Raw genomic sequence first — 27,858 nt, forward strand, 5'->3', positions numbered from 1 at the left:
GTAATTTGGAAGGAAGGAAAGTGAAATAATAATACAGTAAAATATCGATATAACGGACTTCAAAATAGATAGTTATTTATTACCAGATTATTGTATTTTTTATTGAATTAAAAGTAGAACTAACACTAACAGTGTTATATTGTAATAATCTATTGGTGTATCACAATTTGTTTTACTTGAATTACCAAGATTTTTTATAATCAGCTACTATAAATACATCAAAATGATCAAAATCGAAAAATGTAGGTCTCTCCCTTCTGTAACTTCTAAGAAAATTAGGATATTTTAACGTTCTATATCTTAAAAAATAGCTTAAACGATGAGGATTTAAAAATGATATGGTATTTTACCCAAATTACTAAGATCTTTAATATCTACTTATTGCAAATAGGACAAAAATGGTTAAAACCGAAAAATATAGGTCTCTTCCTTCTGTAACTTCTAAAAAAATCGGGATATTTTAACGTTCTATATCATAAAAGATAGCTTAAATGATGAGGATTTAAAAATGATATGGTATTTTACCCAAATTACCAAGATCTTTAATATCTACTTATTCCAAATAGGACAAAAATGGTTAAAACCGAAAAATATAGGTCTCTTCCTTCTGTAACTTCTAAAAAAATCGGGATATTTTAACGTTCTATATCATAAAAGATAGCTTAAATGATGAAGATTTAAAAGTGATATGCTGTTTTATTTGAATTACTTAGTTTTTTTTATGATCAGCTACTATAAATACATCAAAATGGTCAAAATCGAAAAATGTAGGTCTCTTCCTTCTGTAACTTCTAAGAAAATCGGGATATTTTAACGTTCTATATCTTAAAAGATAGCTTAAATGATGAGGATTTAAAAATGATCAAGATCTTTAATATCTACTGTTCCAAATAGGAAAAAAATGGTCAAAACCGAAAAATATAAGTCTTAAGAGACGTAGTTCTGGGTCCAGTGTTAGTTCTAATGCTAGTGTTCGTTCTAGTTTTAGTTGTTATTCAGCGTTATATTGTAGAACCTAGACTAGAAAGTTTCGGGTTTAGGCGTTCATCTTCAGACTCTTTAAAGCGCAAATTAAACATTTTCGATATATTTGACCCCATATTAGTCCGTTATATTGAGGTTGTACTATAATATGTTTTTGAAGATAACAATATTATGATTCTTGATGGAGTTGATCGTATCTATAACAATTAAAATAGTGTAATTTGACATATTAAGAATTTCTTAACAAACCGGTTTGTTCATAAATCTATTGTGGTCAAGAACAATGTTCTGATTAAATGCCTAAGGCAAAGATTTTCTAATAAAAAAAAAGAATACGTTGAGAGACATGGTCAAACAATAGCTATTATATAATTACCGTTGAGAAATCACACAAGTATAGGTGAACATAACCACGAAACGTTAGGTTCGATCCGGATCTAGTTCTGTTCTAGATTATTTTTTTTTTAATTATTTGCTTTTATTGTGTAACCGAAATTCGTTTCACGAATTTTGTTTTCAGGTCATTCCGTTAATTGATATTGCATTTCCTAGTTCCTTTGACACACAAAACTAATTAAAAAGAAAAGAGAAAAAATATTAACCCGAATCCCGATCGGTCCAATTTTTGCACAGTCATGGATCAAATTATTTTCTGCCGCGAATAGATTAGTTCTCTCTCTGTTTATGCAACAGCATGGACCGAAAAAAAGGAGTCGATTATTCCATTTCAATGTACATTGTCGATCGGCAAACAGGCGAGCGATTGATTGCGTCGACTACGGACGTTGAGTCTTGCAGTAAAATAATTAGAAAAAGGACCCACGGCGCGGAATGAGTCAATTAAAAATCTTATAAATACAAACGCTCATGCAATGCGATGAGGATCTATACCCATTCCTCGATACCTCATCATCGATCCTCCTTCCCGTTCTAAACACACTTTATAGACAATCAAATAAACTAAAACCCCAGCATTCGGTATAATCGAATTACCATGTAAATTAATTTATAGAACAATCCGATCCGGAACGGAACGTTAATTCTAAACACACACACTCAAACATACATGAAACGTGGCGTAATTCTATTGCAGTTTGCATAACAAACAATAATCCCTAAGGTGTAACAGCCGTACTACATATATTGATTTATACACTGAAAGGAATTTTAAAAATGCATTGTTCGAGAATTGCTTGTTTTTTAATAAGACATATTATTATTCAATGTCAATGACAATGAGATAGTGATTTATTGTTTGTTAATAAATTTAATAAACAACTTTTTAATAAACCAATTTGTCTGGTATCGGTAGGAACCTCGAAGGATAGGGTATCATAACGATTTTATATTAGCTTAAAATAACGTTTAATTATAGAGATCGCGTATCGGTCGGGAGCAATTAACGTTGGCCTAAACGACCCCTATGACCTGTAATTTCGACCGGTCGGTCGAAAATCGCACGAGCACGTTTCTCCTCGTCGACGAACGATATCGACCCGGTATCGGAAAAGGCCCTAATATAGCCATTTATACGTCCGATTCACGCAGCCGCGAGACTTTAACGCTCTATGTGTGTGAAACGGGTTGATTTCTCCCTGGGGCCACTCTCGATTTCACAGTTCGACATGTTTATGAATAGAAAACCGAATCGAACGGCCCAGTTTCGTAATGTTCGCTCCCGGTTATTGTTGTACGATATTAAAATTTATGTTCAAATTTAAAGAAAATTAATATTTGTTGTTCAATATATCTAAATACTAACTAAAATTTTGTTACTATATGATGTGACATTTTATAAGTCTTTGATAGACTCACATCACTATGTCACTAAAGTGATATACAGTGTGTTAATTAATTATCGTACCCGACTTCATCATTGCAAGTATGCAACCAATATCGCGATTTACGTATTGCAATACCAATACCGTGATATTGGTTGCATACTTGCAATGATAATTACAACTTGCAACACATAGGCAGTTGAGGGTGTTAAGGTTGGGTCTTAAAATCAGTGTGTTGAGTTGGGTTCATTTAGGTTCGTTATATACGAAGATCCTAAGGGTAACGTGTTAGGGAGCAATAAGATCTTTCTTTATATACACAATGACTGCCTCCAACCATGTGTTAATAGAAAAACCTAAAAACATATCGATTGAGAACCGACCGTGAAGCAATGTTAAATATAGAGGACAAAGACCTGCCTACCGAAGATCTTCTGCGGTACTAAGGCGCCAAATCAATCATAGATACAATAAAGACTTCTGGATGGAAAATCAAAGTGTTATGATAACTTTCAGAAATCTGAAATTGTGAGGGATTTGAAAAAAGAATATTGCGAGTAATTGGTTCTGTCCTAGAACCAATCTTATACCGCCTTCTGATGATTTCAATTTAGTAATAATATGAAAAAATCGGAAGTGTAGGATGTATTGGAAATAAAAGTTGCAAGTCATAAAACAAAGGTTGTGGTTTGGTAAGGTAAAAGAAAAATTAATCAAATGACGATGAACTTGGATGAACAAGATAAGGTGAGCATACCCATACCGAGATATCTGGGTACGAACCTCGACGAGGACATAAAAATGACGGCACATGTCAAACGAATAACGAAGAGAATCATTGTAACGATTAAGAATCTTGGCAGAGCGATTCATAAATGTGGGAGGTCCATATGCTAGTAAAAGAAAATTTTTGGTTGAAACGGTTATTTCACCGTTTCTATAAGCTTCGTATAAACTTCATTAATGGAAAATTAGCTACAAAAGTGATATCTGCATAATGTACCGTGCTTGTGGAAGAAAGGAAAGATTACAGAAGCGAAGTCGGAAGAGATTACCAGATGGCAAAAGAGATGAGGTTATATGTTCACATTTTGACGAGCTACGATGAGGAAGGTGGGGTGAGGTGATTGATTTTACGACACAAAGTATTAGCGCCTTCAGCATTTATGGAAAATACTTTAAGAAGATCGCAAAGCGGAATAAAATTAATAATGGTTTTGCGAAACTGTGGAAAAATCGGGATATTTAACGTTCTATATCTTAAAAAAATAGCTTAAATGATGAAGATTTAAAAATGATATGGTATTTTACCCAAATTACTAAGATCTTTAATATCTACCTATTGCAAATAGGACAAAAATGGTTAAAACCGAAAAATATAGGTCTCTTCCTTCTGTAACTTTTAAAAAAATCGGGATATTTTAACGTTGTATATCTTCAAAGATAGCTTAAATGATGAAGATTCAAAGGTGATATGCTGTTTTACTTGAATTACCAAGATTTTTTATAATCAGCTACTATAAATAAATCAAAAGGGTCAAAATCGAAAAATGTAGGTCTCTCCCTTCTGTAACTTTTAAGAAAATCAGGATATTTTAACGTTCTATATCTTAAAAGATAGCTTAAATGATGAAGATTTAAAAATGATATGGTATTTTATCCAAATTACCAAGATCTTTAATATCTACTTATTGCCAATAGGACAAAAAAGATCAAAACCGAAAAATATAGGTCTCTCAAATTAATAATGGTTTTGCGAAACTGTGAACACTACATTATCACTATCATAACATAAGTTTAAAACCATAACAATGTCGAGTTACTGGTCACGTCGTTATAAAAATCAATGTTGGGTTCTTAATGATATAGAGTGATTTACATTGGAGGGGAATAATGGGTTTCGTAAGAAACGTTTTGAAGATGACACAGAGTAAAGAGATTTGGGGGAGTGAAACGGTAAGTACTGAAGAAGTTGAAGCTTTTAACTTGACATATTCGGCTGCATAAAATGTACAGGCTGGATGTCTGTTTAGCAGATTTCCTAGACCTCGAATATACCAGAAGTTGTAATTTTCCCGACTCATCCGAGAAAACTCGGCTTGATGTTAATCATCTTTAAGATGATCAACACAACCAATCAAACGAATACCTCATGGCTTAAACCAAGTATTACATCATTCATGGTTAGCATTTTATAACTTTATATAATATTGTTTTGCATATTTTTTTTTAATGATGAAGAAAGCGGAACGGCATTTTTTCGAACAAGATAAAACTTTAAGCATAAGAAAAACTTAGTTCCTTTCCAAACAGTACGTTGATAGTGGATTGTGATAGAAACACCAAATTCTGCCCATTTACCATTTTAGTTTTTTCGGTTGGAAATTTTCATAAATCATTTCCCACATTATCATAGAGTTTCAGATCCCTTGAAGGTTCTTGCTTCATAACTCCAGACGCGATTTGTTTCTTTCAACGTTTAGAAATCTTCTGTCATAGTTTTTTGGGAATGTTTCAAATTGCTACTGTTAAAGAATCCTTCAGTATATTTATTAATAATGAATGACTAAGTTTATTGAGTTAAGTTCGTAATTTGGTAGTTATACTGAATAACCAAAGAAGGACAATTTACATCACAAAAGGATGCATTTATGTGAAGCTCTTGCATTAATTATATCCACTTACCACTTTTGCATTGATGCTGCGGGTTGAGAAATCTCGCCTTCGTTTTATATTCGGGATCGAGAGTCGGGAAAAGGTATCTTATACGTTTGGATGGGTGAGTTGCAAAAACAGCAACCTAAACTGATTGGGCAAACCTTTTACTACTATGTGTAACATTCCAATTAATATGCAGCTGGAGAATGAGAATGAATAGGTGCAAAAACAAGCTTTAGAATGAGCTAAGAAAACGAGTTAACATTAGACGTAATTAAATTTTATCATTTCACTGCATTTCCTTTTAAATGTAAAAGGTTTACTAAATTAATAGCCATCTAACTTACTACAGCAAGACTAGATTCGGTGCTGGGGTGGGTTTTTCATTTAACATATTAAGGATATTATTACAGGAAATTTAGTCGTAGCCGTTACGATTTAAGTCAATATCTTAAACTAGCCAATAAAATTTGTCTTTGTTAAGTCGAGGTCGCTTACGGCCGATGCGCTACAATCGTGATGTTTAAGTTAAAACATTATTGACGACCTTTTCTAGATGAAGCAAAACCACACATTTTCGCCTCGACCAAGGCGCTGTGTTTTTGAGGTCGCTTGCGGCCGAGGTGCTACAATTGTGTTTCTTAAATTGAAAATGCAATAAAAGTAAAGTAAAAAATGTCAATTTCTTTCGAGATCCTTCGTACATATTTAATTTCTTTTCTACTCAATATGGTATGATATCAAAATGGAGAAGATCTTCTTCTTGAGAAGAATTTATAGAAAACTCACTATGAAAGTAGTGTTTTATTTCTTATGAAATAAAAAAAAATGATTTAATATGAATTTTTATTGCATCTAATTACTATTAGTCAAGTATTCTTAATTATTTTACATCAACCTACGCCCGTTTAAAAACAAGCTCAGTGATTTATCAATTGTTTTCTATTTCTGTCGAGACGCGTAAATGCTTATTAACCTTGATATTATACGCAGCCGCCTTAATGTCTCTATTACACCGCTAATTACCTCGTTACATAATGGCTTGAAATCACTCACAAACTCTCCACTCGCAAATTCAAAGAACTCGCCGACGATTTTTCTTCTTCGAGTTAAGCAAAATGCTTTCTTGATTCGGTTAAATATTTTTTAAATAACGCAACATTTCGAAAAATTTTAATTCTTTTTAAATATGTTTTAATGGACGTTAATGTTACGTTTTTGTCGGGACATTAAATACCCATTAGTTGGTTTCGTTTCTGCTGCGGAAGGAATTTGAACAAGCGCCGAGTCGAGGAAGAGGAGTAATCTTTGCAATTTTAAAATCGTGGGGTTGGGAATTTATCGTGATCGAAATCGAACTGAATGATGTAGGCCTCGTCGTAAATCGTAGGTGTTCTCAAAACAATCGCGACCGTTTTATTGTCCCTCGACAAAAGAAGTCTTCGCAAGGTCTTTGGAAAGTACTCACTCACTTATTCTCTTCGATCCATTGTAGTGAACTTATCCGTTTTATTATAAATAATTTTTTTTTCTAGCGTTGTCTTTGCAATAGTTCACCTTTGTTTGCGTTCCACTTAATATAATAATACTTCTTTTTTAATTAAAATATTTATAAACATTTAAAAAATCTTAGTAACCGTTAATATAGGAAGAGAGAAGTATAGTGTAGGATTTAAAACTAAATAGCGGTATACATGATAGTAGCCGACGGCTCAGTGCTTCATAATATATGCTAATGCACGTGCTCCACATATTATCTTTGTCGGCGAGTGTGGCAACCGTGACGACTCCTCCGCCAGTAAACCAGAGGAACGAAAGAATCCCACCTCATCAGGTGCTGTACCCACAATAACTTCCAAACATCCACTCATGTAGAAAATTGATCCCTCATTTTTATTGTTATCTTCACATCACCTTTGAAATCTTATTTTATTTTTCAAAATTTCAAATAAAGATACACAACAAAGAATTACTATTGTGTTGAGAGTTTCAGGGTGGTATTTTGGTGTTGAACATTGGCGTGCATGCGCGTTTGGAAATAGGGGGCAGTCCTTCAACCCTTATCCTAGCAACCAGCGCGTATTGACTTTTCCGCGGCGCCATTTTGAACAAGATGGCGGTCAATGAGGGGTGAGAACGGGGTTGTGTTACGCTTTCATTGTTACGCTTTACTAAACAACCCCCTCGGCCTTTAGGTCAACCCTTAACGCTTGTTTATTACAAATAGAAAAGCAACACGATTTCGAAACATATGTTGGGGAGATTCCGAGTTCTCACGAATGAGGGTTGCAAAAAGTGTCTAAAATTATCTTTGAAAATCGAAAAAATTTAAATATGATATGGAATTTTACTCAAATTACTAAGATCTTTAATATTTACTTATTCCAAATAGGAAAAAAAAGATTAAAACCGAAAAATATAGGTCTCTTCCTTCTGTAACTTTAAAAAAAATCGGGATATTTTAACGTTCTATATCTTAAAAGATAGCTTAAATGATGAAAATTTAAAAGTGATATGCTGTTTTACTTGAATTACCAAGATATTTTATGATCAGCTACTATAAATACATCAAAATGGTCAAAATCGAAAAATATAGGTCTCTTCCTTCTGTAACTTCTAAGAAAATCGAGATATTCTAACGTTCTATATCTTAAAAGATAGCTTAAATGATGAAGATTTAAAAATGATATGGAATTTTAGCCAAATTACTAAGATCTTTAATATCTACTTATTCCAAATAGGATAAAAATGGTTAAAACCGAAAAATATAGGTCTCTTCCTTCTGTAACTTCTAAAAAAATCGGGATATTTTAACGTTCTATATCTTAAAAGATAGCTTAAATGATGAAGATTTAAAAGTGATATGCTGTTTTACTTGAATTACCAAGATTTATTATGATCAACTACTATAAATACATCAAAACGGTCAAAATCGAAAAATGTAGATCTCTCCCTTCTGTAACTTCTAAGAAAATCGGAATATTTTAACGTTCTATATCTTAAAAGATAGCTTAAATGATGAAGATTTAAAAGTGACATGCTGTTTTACTTGAATTACTAAGATTTTTACGATCAGCTACTATAAATACATCAACAAATGTGATAATTAATAGAAAGTATTAACAATAACAATAAGAATAAAATTAATATTAATTAAAAAATTAATTACAACATCAATTTAAAACCAATAATCTATTGGTGTATCACAATTTAAAATTGAAATTATTTTATTGTCAATGAATTCATTAAAATGAAATGTTTTAAAGATTGTTATCGGGATATTTGTAGATTAATTGATTTCAGAAGCAATAAGTTCTCGGTATTGTTTGGTTGTTTCAATAAAAATCCCCATACGGTAGCCCTTCTTAATAAAGACGTCTCGCAAAGCCCATAAAAGTGCAACCAAACGGCCCATTAACGCCACGATTATTTCCCTTTTTTTTTCTATTGTTCACTAGCTTTGGTCGTTTCTTTTTATTGTTGCCGGTATGCGGTTAGTTTTTAATAAACACCCCCTAAAAACAAGCAACCCTTAAGCCGTTGTGGCGCCAGAGCTTTTTAGATAAGTGCCTGTTTTAGAAAAAATCTTAGAAAAAGAAAGATTAGAAAAATCCCGGGATTATAAGGGATGTTTTAGGGATTGAGAAGAAATATTGTAAAAACAAGTTTGGTATTTTTTCGAGTTAAAAAAAAATCTGCATGGTGTTAAGAGACAAATTATAGCCAAGTCACGAACATATATTCAAACAAAATTTTTGGGATATTTCTCACCGATTCCATTCGATCTTCACCACCATTCTTTGACTTTTCGTTTTTATCAAGATCCAGTGGTTTTACAAGAGAACGATATGCGAACGATAAATAAGGATGGAGAAAGGGATGGAACGAACTAACGAAACGAAACGGTTCGAAACGGTGGTTGTCGTTGTGTACCTTTTTTATTTTCTTCGTATACCAGCGTTCGGTTCTCGCTCTTATTTCGCCGGACACGGGTCGTACAATGTGTAACACCACGTACTTAAAGGTAAATTATTGGCCGTACATAAATCCAGCCCTACCGGACAGCCGCGGACCAAACGCAGATTTACTGCCGGGCCCTTCGGGCAACGGGGGCCAACAACGGAGCGCCGATTCACATCAATAACTCCGTGCAGGACTAACCGTTCGTTTCGAAGGTGCTACTTACTGGCTAAATATTTAACACGATAATAACGAGTACGAACGACTTTTTTTTTCATTTCATTTTTTTTTATTTACATAATTTACCCCACCGGCAACTGTTCACTCTGCAATCAATCTTTCTGTACAAATTGAAGGAAAATTATGGTGATAAATGTAATTTTATTAGCAATAAATTTAACGAGTCATTCTATATATCTTCAAAATTGATGAATTTGGTTTTCAATTTTGACAAGAATTTGAAGCGTTTGAAAAGTTATTAGTTACCTCGTTCCATATAAAATAAGAGATAAACTAAGTCCAAACTAGCAGCTGTTATATTTACACGACTTGTTCATTGTCTAAACGGCCTTCGTTCAAAAACCAGAGTAAACAACGTTACCTACAAAAAAAATATGTAACACTTACGCACACATAAACAACCAAACACTCACACACATTCACAAATACATAGAAAAATTCATGTACACGGAACAAGGCGTTAATTACCCGTATACGTATAAACGTTTGAACTTGAACCAGTTATTCAAAAGACTTTACGGGACTTTCTCTTTTTTTTCGGCCACCGTCAAAAAATTCTTAATCCAAAACGAAAAAAATAGATATAGAAATCCAGAAGTCGTCGTCGACCTTTTGTTTTAAAACATTTTTGATCGATTACTTTACGTTTCAAGGATCCAAATCGAAGCCTATTCGAGTGTCCCCTTTAATGATTAATAATTAGATATTGGAATGTTTTAAAAAAATACGGTAGGTTTGTTATTAATCGCGGTACGTTGAACACCTGGGCCCCCATTGTTTTTAAGGTGGCCGCGGGGCAAGCTTTCTTTCGGGAGGTTGAAAACTTTTTGCGGTTCTGTCTTCCGCGCGCCACAACCATCGTAAAATGATTTACGCGATTGCCATTACGTTACATAAATCGTGTTATAGCCGGCCCGGATGCAAATTGCACGTTTGCTCGTGTGCCTCCGCGAATTCCGCGATAGTTGCCGTTGCGGTTTAAGGGGGCCGGAGCTCCCGATCGTTTTTGCTCTTTGATCGCGTTCTGTTCTTAGCCACCGTCGCTCGCCGGTAGTGTAATTTCGAGCTATCTATCAGAACGGTAATTATACCGGGTCGAAAGATGTTGTGGAAGCAACCGGAAAATATCTCAATCAACTTGGGATAGATTTAAGAGGTACTAATTAGAAAAAAAAATAAACACTTTTATTTTCTTAGAAAATATATATACATCTCGCTAACCATTTATTAATGGACCGTTTCAAAAGTTAAATGGCCCGTCTTTCATTAAGAGAATGAACGAAATCCCTTGTGTTTGTTAAAAAGGGCGAGACGTCGCGACGCCGCGTTACGTTCGTTCCGTTTCGTAGCGATTAGAACGTCGCGATAAAACTTGGTCGTCGACTGCGGGCGTCGTTTTCTCATTCGAGAGGCCACTACCGCGTTTTGCTTATGCGTCGTTCGCATTGTACAGCTCCCAAAATATGAAACGACTCTGATAAAATCTCGGTCGCGATGGTCGTACGATAAGCGCCCTCCGGTGACCGGCTGCGTGTACAATGGGCGCGCGGCGAGAAAAACGGATTGAAAAATAACAATGGGCGCGTTCAATTTGCCTTGTCGCGATATGGGAAAGCGGCTCGGCCGAATAAATTACCGCAGAGACCCCCGGTCACAAAAGGCCCTACCACGGAACGCGTAATTGGCCCGTATAAATAATAATGAGCCCTCAAGAGGAATTGGTACTCAAAAGAAAAAAAAAGAGAAGAAAATAAAGAAAAGAGATGGTTTAGATATCATTCGGATTAAATCAAAATCAACTAATTCTTATTATAATAGATATGTCTCAAAACAAAGAGAATTATTTTGAAGATAAAATCAATTAAGTTATTATCAATTTGTTTAAGCTATACATTTTTGTGTTTTAATCCTTAAATAATAAGGATTCAAAAGAGATTGGGCTTTGCACTATGATTTTAGTAAGTAATATTTCGCATTTTATGTTTTAAAAGAAAGTTTAGGCAATAAACATTGAAAAGTGATATGGTGTTTAACTCGAATTACCAAGATGTTTAATATCTACTTATTCCAAATAGGACAAAAATGGTCAAAATCGAAAAATATAGGTCTCTTCCTTCTGTAACTTCTAAAAAAATTGGGATATTTTAAAGTTCTATATCTTAAAAGATAGCTTAAATGATGAAGATTTAAAAGTGATATGCTGTTTTACTTGAATTACTAAGATTTTTATAATCAGCTATTATAAATACATCAAAATGGTCAAAACCGAAAAATATAGGTCTCTTCCTTCTGTAACTTCTAAAAAAATCGGTATATTTTAACGTTCTATATCTTAAAAGATAGCTGAAATGATGAAGATTTAAAGATGATATGGAATTTTAGCCAAATTACTAAGATCTTTAATATCTACTAATTCCAAATAGGATAAAAATGGTCAAAATCGAAAAATGTAGATCTCTCCCTTCTGTAACATCTAAAAAAATCGGGATATTTTGACGTACTATATCTTAAAAGGTAGCTTAAATAATGAAGATTTAAAAATAATATGGTATTTTACCCAAATAACCAAGATCTTTTATGATTAGTTAATATAAATACGTAGAAACGATTTAAATCGAAATATATAGGTCTGTGCCTTCTATAACTACTAAAAAAATCGGGATATTTTAACGTTCTATATCTTAAAAGATAGCTTAAATGATGAAGATTTAAAAATGGTATGCTATTTTATCCAAATTATCAAGATCTTTAATATCTACTTAATCCAAATAGGACTAAAGTAGTCAAAACCGAAAAACATAGGTCTTTTCCTTCTGCAACTTCTAAGAAAATCGGGATATTTTAACGTTCTATATCTTAAAAGATAGCTAAAATGATGAAGATTTAAAAGTGATAAGCTGTTTTACTTGAATTACCAAGATTCTTTATGATCAGCTACTATAAGTACATCAAAATGGTCAAAATCGTAAAAATGTAGGTCTCTCCCTTCTGCAACTTCTAAGAAAATCGGGATATTTTAACGTTCTATATCTTAAAAGATAGCCTAAATGATGAAAATTTAAAAATGATATGGTATTTTATTCAAATTACCAAGATCTATAATATCTACTTATTCCAAATAGGACAAAAATGGTCAATACCGAAAAATATAGGTATCTTCCTTCTGTAACTTTAAAAAAAATCGGGATATGTTAACGTTCTATATCTTAAAAGATAGTTTAAATGGTTCAGATTTAAAAGTGATATGCTGTTTTACTTGAATTACCAAGATTTTTATGATCAGCTACTATAAATACATCAAAATGGTCAAAATCGAAAAATGTGTTTCTCCCTTCTGTAACTACTAAAAAAATCGGGATATTTTAACGTTCTATATCTTAAAAGATAGCTTAAATGATGAAGATTTAAAAATGATATGGTATTTTAGTTGATAACTTTCAAGATTAATTACTACAAATACATCAAAATGGTTAAAATCGGCATAAATAGGTTTTTCCCGTTCGTAACATTTGAGTAAATTAAGATATATTAATAATTAATATCTTAAAAGAAAGTTCATTTAATAGAGAATCGAATGTGTGATAGCGTTTCAAACGATTTTGTATAATCTTCAATGTCCAGTTATTCAAAACTGACGAAAGTGGTTAAAAATAAGACTTTAGTCTCTCACCTCCACATCTTTCAATAAAATATAAATATTTTAATGTTTTATAGCTTAAAAGAAAGCTTAAGTTATAAATATTTGAACGTGATACTATGTTTTAGTGAAATAAGCAAGATCTTTAATGACTAGTTACTCCAAATAAACGGAATGTGCAAAATCGAGATATACAGCGTGTCCCGTATCTTCCGCATCAGAGCATTATACGGTTGTAGAATACATTATTCTGAAGCGATCTTTCTAATAAAATTTTTTCGAAATGTTTATAATAACCGCACGGGAACTGTTTAAAGGAACTGTTTTTCGTCCAATCAGCAGATCGCAAATCAGACTCATTTAATCGGTGCCAACCGTATAATGCTCTGATGCGGAAGATACGGGACACGCTGTATAAGCCTCTTTCGTCTGAAACTTTTTAGTAAGTTGGAATATATTATAAGTTTATATCTCATAAGAAAGCTAATTTAACAGAAGAATTAGGTAAATTGTTTCAATAAATTTTATAAAATCTTCAATGTTTAGTTAACTAAAGCTAATGAAAGTCGGTCTCTCCCGTCCATACGTTTAGATAAAATATAAACATTTTTATGTTTCATGTATTAAAAGAAAGTTTAAATAATAAAGATTAACCCGATATGGTGTTTAATTTAAATTATTAAGATCTTTAATGCCTACTTATTTCAAATAATATAAAAATGTTCAAAATTGAGATATATTCGTCTCTTCCTTGTGTAACTTTTGAGCAAATTAAGATGTATCAATGGTTTATATCTTAAATGAAAGCTCATTAAACAGAGAATTAATTTGACAATTAATGTCCAGGTTATTCAAAGTAAAGGAAAAAATAAGGTATCGCTCTCTTTGTTCCACATCTTTGGGTAAAATGTTAATATCGTAAAAACTTTATATCTTATTTAGCAGGAAATCTAGCATGACATAACGTGTCAAAAGATTTTATATCTTGCATGTCGAGTTGTGCAAAGAAGATTAAAATTATTAAAATCAAGGATTTAAAAATAATATTATATTTCCAGTATCTTTAATGATTAGTTTAGATTTTAAAAACCTGTTTGAAAAATAAAAAATAAAGCATTTAAGATTATAATTGGGATATACGGATCGTTCAGAATTGTGGTAGTAATTCGTTGTTGTTTGGTCAGTTTACAAATGCTTCGGCTTCGGGTAGACATTGTTCCTATATCAGCTGAACGTCATATAGGCTAATAAGCTCATGTCCCTGTCATCCGCACATCAATTTATGATTCAATAGTTTTGTAATTCCATTTTCGATGATACCCTTATACGACAAAAAAGTTTTTTTTAGTACCAATTTGAAAGTGGAAGACCATTACGACATATTACGTTTATTATTATTATAAATAAAAAAGAGCTTTAAATGTATTGAAAAAAGTTGTTTGAGGAAACCGGCTTCGGTGTGCGCGCACGACCGATCGAATTAATTACGATATTAACAGGAAGTCGTAACTCAACGGATACGCGTGTTACGGGCGGTGTTCTCGATGGCGTAATCGATGCAATTTAGTTTTGCGGGTGGGAAGGCGAAATTGTACGAAACCAGAAACGTGGTGATGAAGAGGTGAAACGTGGAGTGTCGACATATACAAACCGCTGCCGCCGGGTTTCAAGTTTTCCAAGACTACTTTTTGGCACCGCTCTGATTTATACAAATCGAAATCCGATTAACACACGGCTTATGGTAATTAATGTAGGGCAATTAGTACCTATGCTATACAGGAAATAGTATCGGGGGAATAAAAAAATCTTTTTGCGATAGCCTTGATTACAAGTACTTGGTGTAGACGTAAAGTGATTTATAATTATTGGACGTAACGATTAATTAACTATTTAAGTATGGAGTTTGAGAAAATGTTAAATGTCATAACATAATGTTTGTTGTAATAAAATTGAATAATTTAAAAAAAACTTACCAGTCTTCTTTTTGGTTTGATGAGCGGCCTATTTTGTCCATTCATTTTATAATATAAACCGCACGCGTTGCAGAGGTAATGTCCGGTTCCGTCTCTCCTCCATAAAGGTGTACTCGTCGCACCGCAATTGACACATTCCCGACCCTCTTTTTGATGGAAAATTAGAATGAAATAGAGAAAAAAACGACATATGTTAGAGTAATTTTCGGACTCAAAAAAAAATGTTATTCAAGAGGGGAAACGCACGATTTACGAGCGAATGTAAGTGCTAGTTATTTACACCTTTGATTATCATGCGACACGTCATTCTGTCAGTTTTGATGAAGAAAAATTGGTGACTTGGTTTGCAATTAGTGAGATTAAAAAAAATTCTTTTATTATTTTCTTCTTTTCGATTTTTATCAACGTTTTTGATAAGGAATAAAAATCGTGTAATTTCTTGTCTTATCAAATAATTAATCGAAAAAAAAGTGTAATCTTAATCTAATCTTAATTTAAAAAAAACAATAAATTTTAACTCCTGGTCTTTTTTTTTTGTTGTTTATTTCACCATGATTCTTAAGATTGACAGAACGACGTAGATTCTTTTTTCTTCAACATAAGACTTAACTCGTTTCGCATGCACAGTAGTCGAGAAACTTTAAAGAAGAAGAACGAGAGAGGGGCACTTTGTCTCAGATACGTCTGCGTAATTAACTAAGGCGCAAGCGTTCCTCTTTCTGTGTGTGGTCGTTCTTCGGCCTCTTTAAAATAAATCGCGCAGAGCAAAAGTCAAGAACTTGGACTACTGCTAAGATTAAAACGAAGTTTAAACCTTAAGTTAAAATCAACTCCAAACTTATTCTAACTAAAACAAAAAAAAAACTTTACGTTATAAGAATACAAAAAAAGCCAAGCAAAAAAAAATTCTGGAGCACAAAAACGGTAAAAGAATCATGCTGAATACATGCAGAACAAGTTGGACTACTATTTTCTTTTTTTTTTAATTTTGTACAGCCAAACATGTGATCCCAACGTACTTAACCGCGGTATTCTTGAAGCAACCACGAATATGAATTAGTCTTTAATTAAAATAATAAATTTTATAAAAAAAAAGGTAAAATTGGTTTAAAATTTTCTGTCGTTAACCAAATGTTGAACTCACAGCAATTTTCGGGTACTTAATTTGGGGCTCGTGCGTCTTCGAAAGTTTTCTTTAGGGGTTGAATTCGTTGAACTGTTGTGCCCCCCAGGGTTCGTCTGACGCCTCTTACCTAAAAGCGTTCCAACCCTCGGCAAACCCCCTTTAAGGATTTTTGAAATATGTGGAGAAACCGATCAAGCGAGAAATCGATCAGTTCCTGTTATTATTTAGTTGAGTGCTCCTTAATAACGAAAAGTTAAACGAAAGTTAAATAAAAATTTACTATTATATTGTAATTAGTTAATATTTATTTAAATTTATAATACCCAGCAATTATTCTAAGTGAGTATAGAGAGAGAAAAAAATTACCCGCTTTGCCTAAGTGCGTGTCGAAAGAACTCGCGCGCTCACGAAACCCCAACAAACAACAATGGATGTGTGTTAATCATCGCTGTACAATTAATTTATAGTCGATGACCTCAACGGGATGTGTGCAAACATCACAGCAACAACGGAGAAAGCCTTGCGAAAAGACCGCGACCGAATTTTTGGTTAAAATCCGCCTATTTTTATTTTTTTTTCTTAAACAGTATTATTGGATTCAAACCGTTCATTCGGAAACCAAACAGTTTCATTCCTAAGAATTTAAAATCCCTCAAAGTTTATTTAATGAAAAATTCGCAATTTTACAACAATGAAAATCGTTCTTTAGACTTCATTCAATCGGAAACATGTCAAAGACACACACTTAAAATCCGAATTGGGAACCCACTTAAACCGCAATTTCGGATTATCGATCCACAAACTAACGTAAATTCTAAGAGGATTAAACGACAATGGATATGTGATATTGGCACCGTAGAAAAACATTTTTGAACACCTGGGGGCTAACTGTTTATACACGAAAAAGAATTTAAATTATGATTAAAAAAACAATGTTATTTAGTTGTTGAATCTAAAACCTTAAAATTCTATAAAAAAAAGGGTAAGTAGTAAGTAGATGCGGGTGTATGTATATAAAACAATACACCATGCTCCTTCCTAATTAGTGGCCCTTTTACAAGAGATACTTTCCCAGCAGGATAATCTAAAAGCTTGTTCTTGAAAAGAAAAGGGTAAAAACACACGACTCGGTTCAATGTAAAAAGAACAAAGGAGGAACATTTAAGAGTTGTTTCAATTTCAAACTTAATCAGGTTTTTAACAATTTGATACATTTTAAAAACGTTAATTTAAAAAAAGAGTTAAATTTAACAAGATAAGCCATTTTAGAGGTCTTTGAAGGGGAAATTACATACATTAAAACAGGGGACTTTCCGAATTAATGAAAGAGTGTTGATGCCACCGCTCGTAAAAACGAGTAATTGAGATTATCTGGTGAACCAAAACCAGTTATTTCTTTAATACCTCTCTGTAGTACTACCACAGTAGTCCTGAACATAATCACAATTTTATCAATTCTTTAAAAAACGATAAAAAGCTTTTTGAATAATCTATCTTATTTTGCGCACCTGTTCTTCGATTGATTTTTTTATAAATAACGTTTTGAAAAGGTTTACCACGCATTTCAGCCCGTTTAACTTTCATTTTACCAGTTGTTAGTAAATCATAAAGAGACATCGAATAATGATTAATCGCGGTTGTGAAAACATTCCAGAGTGTTCTTGTTATATTTGTGGCATGTTTGTGATTAAAAAATATGAACGGAATAGTATAAAGTTGGTTAAGAGTCAAAATATACGATTAATACATCAAACTGGTCAAAATCGAAAAATGTGGGTCTGTAACTTCTAAGAAAATCGAGATATTGTAACGTTCTATATCTAAAAAGATAGCTTAAATGATAAAGATTTAAAAATGATATGGTATTTTACCAAAATTACCAAGACCTTTAATATCTACTTATTCTAAATAGGACAAAAATGGTCAAAATCGAAAAATGCTGGTCTCTCCCTTCTGTAAGTTCTAAAATAATCGGGATATTTTAACGTTCTATATCTTAAAAGATAGCTTAAATGATGAAGATTTAAAAATGATATGGTATTTTACCCAAATTACCAAGATCTTTAATATGTACTTATTCCAAATAGTACAAAAATGGTAAAAATCGAAAAATGTAGGTCTCTCCCTTCTGTAACTTCTAAGAAAATCGGGATGATTTAACGTTCTATATCTTAAAAGATAGCTTAAATAATGAAGATTTAAAAGTGATATCGTAATTTACCCAAATTACCAATATCTTTAATTTAATAGTACAAAGTTTGTTAAGAGTCAAAATATACGATTGATACTTTGTGGAATTGAACTTTGTGATCAGGATAAGACTTGGAAACCGCATAAAGTATATTACGTATGTGTTGAAGATCTTAGAAAATGGTCAAAAAGATAAAAAGAAGCGTTTAGATTTGGTCTTGCCAATGATATGGAAAGAGCCGTTGATATTACTGGGTAAAATTCAAAAAATAAGAAAGCAATAAGATATCCAGATTATTTTGGCCGTAAACTGAAACAGATAGTGACATGTCTGCATCAGAAAAAGACAGTGAACTTGTTTATTCAAGCCGAGTTAAATGATTTGATAAGGAATTTCAGTTCAACAAAGGAGAAAGCTGAATTACTTGCAGATTTAGTATACTGCTCAGATATTATCGATTTGATTAATGAATGGGATGCAAAAACATGGAAATTTATAAGTGTCAGCAATGCTTTTTGACCATATGAATGAGACAGTAGCACAAAGAATCCACAATCACCCAGAAAAACATGGCATGCTGGAAATGCAACATCGTGGCCGAGAAAGACATTCTATTGCCGTCGTTGCACATAAAATTAGGACTAACAAAACAGTTTCTGAAAGTTTTAGCTTAATATAGACAATGTTTTAAGTATATCTGTGAGAAATTTTTTCATCTGTATCAGCACCAAATTAATGATTGGGTTCTTGGTACTGATTACCAACTTTGAATCAAAAATGGTGATAACTTCGCAGCATATTTCGATAAATCGAAAGTCTTAGTGACTTCAAGAGTATCTTAAAAATTGTAATTTTGGTGTTTTAATAGATATTGCAATAATATATAAGAAAGTGACACTGTAACTGTGGGCGATGAAAAAAAAACTAATACCATTAGTAGAAGATCAGTACAAAGAAAGACATAAGAATCAGTTATAAACTCTAAAACAGTTTCTTTTATTCCTGTGTTATTAATGATTAAAACTCCACTGCAAGTTAGACTACAAAAAATAATAAAATGCATGGAAATCCTAATTCGAGGCAAAAGAGTAAGTACCCAAGATGTTTCTCCTCTACCTAAAATCTATATACAATGATATCCGCTTATAATGAACCACCATGGACCATGTTAAAGGGTTCATTATAACCAAAGTTAACTAAAATCGGAGATATAAAATTTTCTCACCAACCTATGTGACACTTTTTAAAATTAACGAAGGACAGGTTGAATAGATTATTAAAGAGATGGAGAAGATTGGCCAAGGAATGGGAGTACAGCTCACAGATGACCAAAAAGGAGCTTTACTTCAAAAAGTTACCCATTAACACATAAATCCCAGAATGTTATTAAGAAGCACAACATCTACTTGATGTTTAGTATGACTGATACAATTCATAGAAACCTAATTCTTGGCTCCATACCACATCAATTGGATCTTCTCTAAACAACCTTAAGAATAAACAGTAGAAATAGTTTCATTCATAGGCAGAAGATGTTTTCTCTGCTATATGTTATTACTTTTATGAACAATATCCATCAAAAGCATTTACAGCTATATGGCGTTCATTTGGCAACCTTGATAGTTTTACTCTTATAAGCAATGGAAGTTTCAATCGCTGGTTACCATCTTGGTGACGTAATCTGTCAACACGTTCTTAGTTTTCAGCTAACAACCTAATAAAGAGTGACACAGAAGATCTATACAGTTGTCTAAAGACACATCAAAATCTACATATACAAGAGTGTTCTGGAAATATCACCACTATAAACGAAGAAAAACTAGAGATGGATTTCATTGGCATTTTGTACTTGTTCGATTTAAATAGTCATTGAAATATTCTAATAATTTCTAGTGGAAAATCCATTTCGTAACAATAAACCAAAACAGATTTTGTGACTTGGTTCGTTTTATGGCTTGGTCCTTGTTCTGTTTACAATTAGTAAAAGCTATGATACGATAAAAATAAATATTTTGGTTCATCAAATAAGTTACTAGGTTTCTGATCCTATTAGAAATATTGTTATAATTATTCGGGGTCTTTGAGATCTTGACGATATCGCTCATGCCTGCTTTGTGCAATGCAAACCACGAGGCCTAAAATAGATACCATGTAAGAGATAGTTAATACATTGCAGCGCATTAATAACTACCAACCTCAGCTGCTTATGTTGGAATTGTATGACTCTGTGTGATTAAGACGAGGTTGCTAATGGACGGGCCTAGAATAGACACCATGTCAATCTTAAGGTAGTTAATACATTGCAGCGCCTCTCCCGCAAGCGACCTCAGCTTAATAATTACCAACCTCGGCTGCTTATGTTGGAATTGTATGACTCTGTGTGATTAAGACGAGATTGCTTGCAGCCGAGGTTTTACAATGAATACCAAACATGGATGCTATTTTTGAGAAGTCTGGACTAAATTTAGCAAAGTTGAACTCAGAATTTGTTGTCTAAATAAGGTCTATGATCTTAAAAATATTGATCAAAACACAAAAGACAGCTGCTAGTATCGACGATGATTTGAAAATGCCAAATTTCATAATCTATATTACTTAGAACTCATCCCTTGAGCAAAATGAGCTTATCTCACTGCCAAAATGTAAGACCTAAACTTAAATTAGGAAACTAGACGGGACATGAATGATTTGGATATCTGATGGCCGAATTTAAAGTTACCATGTAAATAAAGGAAAATAATTATCGTTTTAATGAATAACAAAATATTAATTTTGAACCAATCCAACAAATTTAGCAAATATAAGAACTGGTTTATGAAATCCGTTTTTAATATAATAGCTACAAAAAGAAGACGCATTAAGGTTCTTAAGATCTTATCTTTAAATCCCTTACACTCCTAATTATAGAATAACATTGTACAAAAATGGGTTAAAAAATTTCAATAAAGTGTAACAAAGTTAGTCGAGTAGAAAGCTACAGGATTAAAAAAAAACTTATTTATCTTCGGATCCTTTTTTGTTCACTTTTAATTAGAGGCCAACTTCACGCTCAACGGGCGCCAGAATAGTGTGCAATCCGATTTTAGCATATTTAAAGATGCAAAAACGGAAATTGCGGAAACCCCCGAGACAGGATGCAACGCGAAATCGGAATCACACGAAATAACAAAATTTCGTGATTCAAAATCATCAAAATATCAATTTTCGTCATCATACACTGATTTTATTCGTTTAATAATAATTTCGTTTTGAAGTGGAAATAAAATGTGATGATGCGTGTTTGGTGCTTTACATCGATAAAACAAATTATAACAATAAAGTTTTTAATAAAACAAAGTTGAAGAAAGTTAAAAACTTCGCGTGTGATTTGAAAGAAAGAAGCTTGCTTTTAGAGGAAAAAATATTCGCAACAGTTAGTTAGTTTTAGTAAATAGATAAATCAGCGATTTTTTTTTAATAAAATTAATAAACCATAAAAAAATTATTAAAAGAAAATAACAAAAACGAAAACAATAACCTTTAAATAAAAACTTATCGTAAATACGAAGTACTCGATTGTCTGTGATCGTTATCGTTATAAAATACGATAAGAGGCGTGAAATCGAAATAAAGTAGAACGTGATTTTCTCGACACTTCGTTATCTTTTCGACAGGTAATTATCATGTTTTTAGAGATAGCAAAGTGGAGAATTGAAATAAAAATAAGTAAAAAAGAAATAAAAATAATCGTTTAAATGCTTTGATTTAAAAACGCCAAACGAATAACTTATTGTGCGTGTCATAGACAATAGAGCACTTTATTAAGACTTTTAGTACTATTTTAGTATTATCATTAACATGTATTAAAATAGCGATAATAGAGGATCACGAGTACATTTAAATCCATTAAACTTTTAATAAAAAAAATCATACCATAAATATTTAATTTTTTTTGTCTCCTTCAATTTAAAATGATTGTGTTATCTTTAATCTTTTACAATAACGGACTTTTAGGTATGTACTTAAACATCGAGAACTCACTTTTGATTGTATCTAAATTTCAATAACGAGTTGGAGTTTGATTATATTTAGCTTTTGAGCAATGTCTTAATTTAAATAATTTATTGCTAAATCATTCTTGTTTTTTAAATCATTTTGTGACGAAACGAAAAAGTAAAATTACTATAAAGATAATAATTCGGATTTTTATTATTTTATATTAACCGCGATTTTTTACTACTTACTCATTTTTGATTAATGTTTATGGTAACACTTTTTTATTAAATTATTGATTGATTGATTTTAAATTTGATTATCTGTTACAAAATACTGCCCAAGGAAACGATTATATCACATCAGATCATAAATTACGGCGCAAATTAGACTTTTTAATTGGTTAGTCACTTTGTTTTTATTTATTTAAGGATTATTACTTTATGATTTAATGCAATTTTCGATAACAAATTGAGTACACTTCCTTTTAAAACTTTTTTATTATCATTTAAAATTTTGTATTATATTAATTAAATTTATTAATTGATTTTATAACATTTTTAATGAAAGTTTTATGTAATTATTTAATTCATAAAATTATCTTAGACTTGTTTTAGTTGAGTTGTGAGATAATTCTAAATAGTTAGCACATTCCAGAATCAGATACTAAATCTAAGGATTACTATTATCATCAATTACTTTAAAACCTTTAATCCTCATTTAATTAAATGTAAACATTACTGAGTTAAACGATTTCAATCAAATATTTTAGAGATTTTGATTCGAACAGTAGACATTTATTAAATTATGAGATAATTTTATCTCATGGTATTTAAAATTATTGCATTTCCTAATCAAATATACTTTTAATAGTTTAAGTATTTTGGTGGTCTACCAAAAATCTGTGCTTTAAATCAAGCGATTTCATCGAATTTGGCAAAGAAATAGATAGGCGGCGCCAAAATTTACTAATTTCTTTAAAAATTCGTAAATTTTTTATGGTTCAATAACTAACAAATACAGAAAGCAAATGTAATTGTACCTTATCTGGCAAAATAAGAATAAAATTGTAGTTGTGGTGGCCGAAGGTGATATCCAATGAAGACAACTCAAGGAGAGGAAATGGCGTTGGATTGGCCACACGTTAAGGACGTTTCATGGAGCAATTGAGATGTTAGCTCTTAACTGAAACCCTCAAGAATCATGGAAAAGGGTGCCCGAGAAAGACATAGACGAGCATTGTTGAGGAAGCAGTAATGAAAGCTTGGAAAACGTGGAGAGAAGTGAAACGCCTTGTTGCTAACTGGACCAGTTGGAGAGCCTTTACTGCTGCCCTATCCAGCAGGAGCGAAATAATCTTAATTTAGCAAATTTTTGCGTTGATACATTTTAATTCGATAATGGTACACATTTTTGGGGAGAGAAATTAGTCATAAATAGAACGTAATGACCTTGAGGTCAAAAGAAAGTGTAATAAGTAAGCTAAATTGCCATCTAGTCGCAATTTCCAGCAAATTGTATTCAAGATTAAGCAATGATTACCTACTTGGCCTAACTCATCTTAACTTACACATAAGTAGAATTGATTGGATGACCATCTTATTTATAGATGTAGGCAAAATGTTCAAAACTTGACATCGAATAAGAGCAATTTGAATAGAAAGATCATCAATGTTTCTCAATCAACAATTTATTTACAAGATCATGTTGGTTAAGACACAATTTTTGGTCAAAAACGAAACTAACACATTACCGGCATATAGTTGTCTATTTACAGATGAACAAAAAATATTTATGGGAATTTCAAAGGCCAAAATACATGTTCGTGAGTGGACATTAAGGTCCTTCTTGAAAAAGGGGTGAAAAAAGTTAAACTAATCTTATGCCTAGAGCATAACTGGCAATAAAGTGGTAGATGAAGAAGTACCACTAAAACGTTTGTTATGAATAATGAATTGATGTGAGTGTATTTTGTCCACTGTGTACTAAACCTCACGATATTAGATATGTAATGGCGTTTTATGACATTTCCATAAATAAAACCAGATATACTACATATATTAGAACTAAACCGTCGGAGCATGAGGATTGTAATGGGAGTTGAATATGGTGGGTACAATAAGCACCATGTCATTTGTAGAGATAAACGTCAAATCGACCCACCTGCTATTGCTGTGTACATCAACAGCAAACCATTCGGAAGTTGCCATCAAATATATTGGTTTTGTAGAGGATTACCAGTAGGAAATCATGATTCCTTAGAAACAGCATAGAATCGAATACTAAACTTACATAGTACAGGTAAGTATGTTTTTATCTATTTATAGATGAATCAAAATGCATACAAAAATTAGGAATTATTGGTTAAGATTGTTAAGAACACGCAGCTGAGATGTATTAAAACCCTTTCAGAAAGCATGATAACAAGATCACCGCTGTAAGAGAACATCAAACATTTGATAATGTAAGCAGGGTCGTATCTTATACTGCTGGCATAACTGGTAAACGAATGGAACTAAAGCATTTGTTGGACCAAATCCACTGATTGGTGTGCGAAGACTTCGTCCACTGTGTACCAAATCTATTGGCATAAGATGTGCAAAGACATTTTTGACATCTTTACAGCAAATGTGTCGGTACTAAACTATCGCTAAAAGTGAATCATAATGGAACTTTTTATGGAAATCGTATTGGGGATTTCTGTTATCTCTGAGTATCCTACCATCTCTTTTTCATTTTTATTTTAATTTGATTATCAATATAAAATCATGATCCCTGAGAGGCAGTAGAATTCGACAATAGAATTTGCATAGTATCGGCAAATAGTTGTCTATTTACAAATAGATCAAAAATGCCTACGAGAACCGGAAATCATCAGTTAACGACGCACAACCTGGATATGGTGGCATCCTTCTACAAAAAGGGTTTCTCAGGAAATCAATTTGTTTTCCAAGCACTGAGTCGCTATAAGAGAACAATAATGATAAGATGATATAAGCTTGCAATGAGATAGAGCACAAACAAGCTGCATTTTTTGGCATCTTTATAATCAAAGCCAGGAATACATTAAAAACTTGATGGTTGTAATGGAAGTTTTGCATATAGAGCATGCAACTCCTTTTGATATCAACAAGCAGAACGCCTAAAATTTGGCATCAAGTATATCGGATTTGTTATTTCTTGATAAACAACTCTCAATCGAGAACAAAAGATAGTACCAGCAAAGAGTTGTCCAAAATGGATCAAATATGCTTACGAGAATCTCTATGTAGTGCAAGCTTTTAACAATACAGTTATATTTCATCGGTTACTCGTAGCTGGTTATGAAGCAACAGATTAGCTAGCATAAACAGAGCTGGCATAAACAATGTAATGTCTTTGTTCCACAACCAACAATTGTAGGTTATATCTTCTGACATGTGAGAAGCTAAAAAGTATATAGACATCTCTTGAAAGCCATGATTCTATCAGAATTAAACTGTGACAACCGTTTAAAGGCGCATGCAATCCAACCCAACGTTTTGGATTTAATCGATAATGTTCGGTGCCCTCCTTTTAACAGGAGTATAACCAAACTTGATGGTTGTAATGGAAATTTTTAAGTAAGTTGCATTACTTAACTCCTTTTGATATTAACAAGCAGAACGCCTAAAATTTGGCATTAAGTATGTCGGATTTGTTGCTACCTTATAAAAAAGCACTTAATCGAGAACAAAACATAGTACCAGCAAATAGTTGTCTAAAATGGATCAAATATGCTTACGAGAATCTCTATGCAGTGCAAGCTTTTAACAGTACGGTTATATTTCATCGGTTAGCATAAACAGAGCTGGCATAAATAATGTAAAGTTTGTTCCACAACGAATAATTGTAGGTAACATCTTCCGACATGTGACAAGTTAAAAAGTATATAGACATCTCATGAAAGCCATGATTCTATTAGAATTAAACCGTGATAGCATGACAGTTATAATGGGCTTCTTTACAAAGTACTTCCGTTTAAAGGCGCATCCAATCCAACCTCCTTGTAACAGGAGTATATCCAGCATAGTTTAATCAAAGTTAACGAAATTCTCAGGAAAGCCTAGATATTTATATTTAGAATTAAACCCATTTCTCAACTTTCACAAATCAATTTTAGATTTTCATTAAAATTAATAAATTTACTTTTCTATTCAAGTTCTTTACGAATTTATTTGAGTAATAAAAAATTATCCAAATTAATTATTTAATCGAACATTTTTATTATAAAATAATTGGCTCAATTAAGTTTAAACCACCTATTTTGATTAAAATATAAATTGGATATTCAAATGAACGTAATCCTCTCATCGCAATTTCTACCACAAATTTAGTCATCCCAGCACCATATTTCAATTACCACGAACACAAGTCGTTTTCAAAACATTTCAAAATCGACATAAAGATATTAATTTAAAATTTAAAATAATTGAATTAATTCTTAAGTTATTTTTTTTGAAAATGTTTTAAAAACGATATTTGCACGTAGCCAAATCAAAAATGGAAATTTAAGAATTAAATGATAAAAAAAAGGATAAATAAATAATTTGAAATAAAAATAAATTAAAATTAACCCAATATTGATTTAATTTTTTTTAATTATGTTTAATTAAAAAATTAATTCATATTGGGGTTAAATAAAAAAAATTTTTCGCTGTAATTTATCTCTTACCGGCACTAGTTCTCGACTTGTTTCTAGGTTTGTTCGGGGACTGCGCCCCTGGTCCAGCTAGGTGTTTTCCCGTTTGCGGCGAATACGCGGCCGCCGCATGAATACCGTGGCCGTACGCGGGCCCATACGAGCTTTCAAAGTTACCATTGAACATGCCGGACGAAGCGCCGTCATAGTCACTACCTTCGCGTTGCTTTGCCGCCCCCGCAGCGGCAGCAGCAGCCGCAGCCGCCGCCGCGGCCGCAGCCTGCGATGGCTTCACATCCAACGCACAGCTTTGATGGTTCTCGTGCATAAAGGCTCCCATTGCGGCTGCAACCGCGCTGTACTCTGCACCACCACCTCCGCCACCGCCGCCTCCAACACCTGGCGCCACCGAATCCGGCGTGCTGTCTTTTGGGGGCGTTGGTGGAAATGAGAAGAGATTGTGGGATTGAGCGGGTGGCGCCCCCGATGGACTTTGACTTTTATCCGGATCGCCACCCCCGAATGGTACCCAAGGACCTGAATGTGTTAGGGGTTTTGTTCCGTCGGATAACCAGGGTAATGGGGCGTGGAAATGTGGTCTGCATACTTGACTCGATGACATTCTTGATGCTAAAAAAAAAAGGAAAATTTAACTTAAATTATTTAAATTTTTAAA

General features: G+C 32.7%; 1 protein-coding gene across 2 annotated transcripts in view; it reads right to left on the minus strand.

Annotated features, from left to right (window-relative positions):
* Positions 1-27,858, minus strand: part of LOC111415189 (GATA-binding factor C-like) — a 75,192-nt gene that overhangs the window by 24,342 nt on the left and 22,992 nt on the right. For both annotated transcript variants that reach the window (XM_023046743.2, XM_023046744.2), the window contains 2 exons: positions 27,216-27,812; positions 15,234-15,379 (listed from right to left, as the gene is read on the minus strand). In XM_023046743.2, coding sequence (XP_022902511.1) covers positions 15,234-15,379; positions 27,216-27,812 — 743 coding nt within the window. The remainder of the gene's footprint in view (positions 1-15,233; positions 15,380-27,215; positions 27,813-27,858) is intronic.

Source organism: Onthophagus taurus, chromosome 2 (assembly GCF_036711975.1).
Source record: "Onthophagus taurus isolate NC chromosome 2, IU_Otau_3.0, whole genome shotgun sequence".
Lineage (NCBI taxonomy): Eukaryota > Metazoa > Arthropoda > Insecta > Coleoptera > Scarabaeidae > Onthophagus > Onthophagus taurus.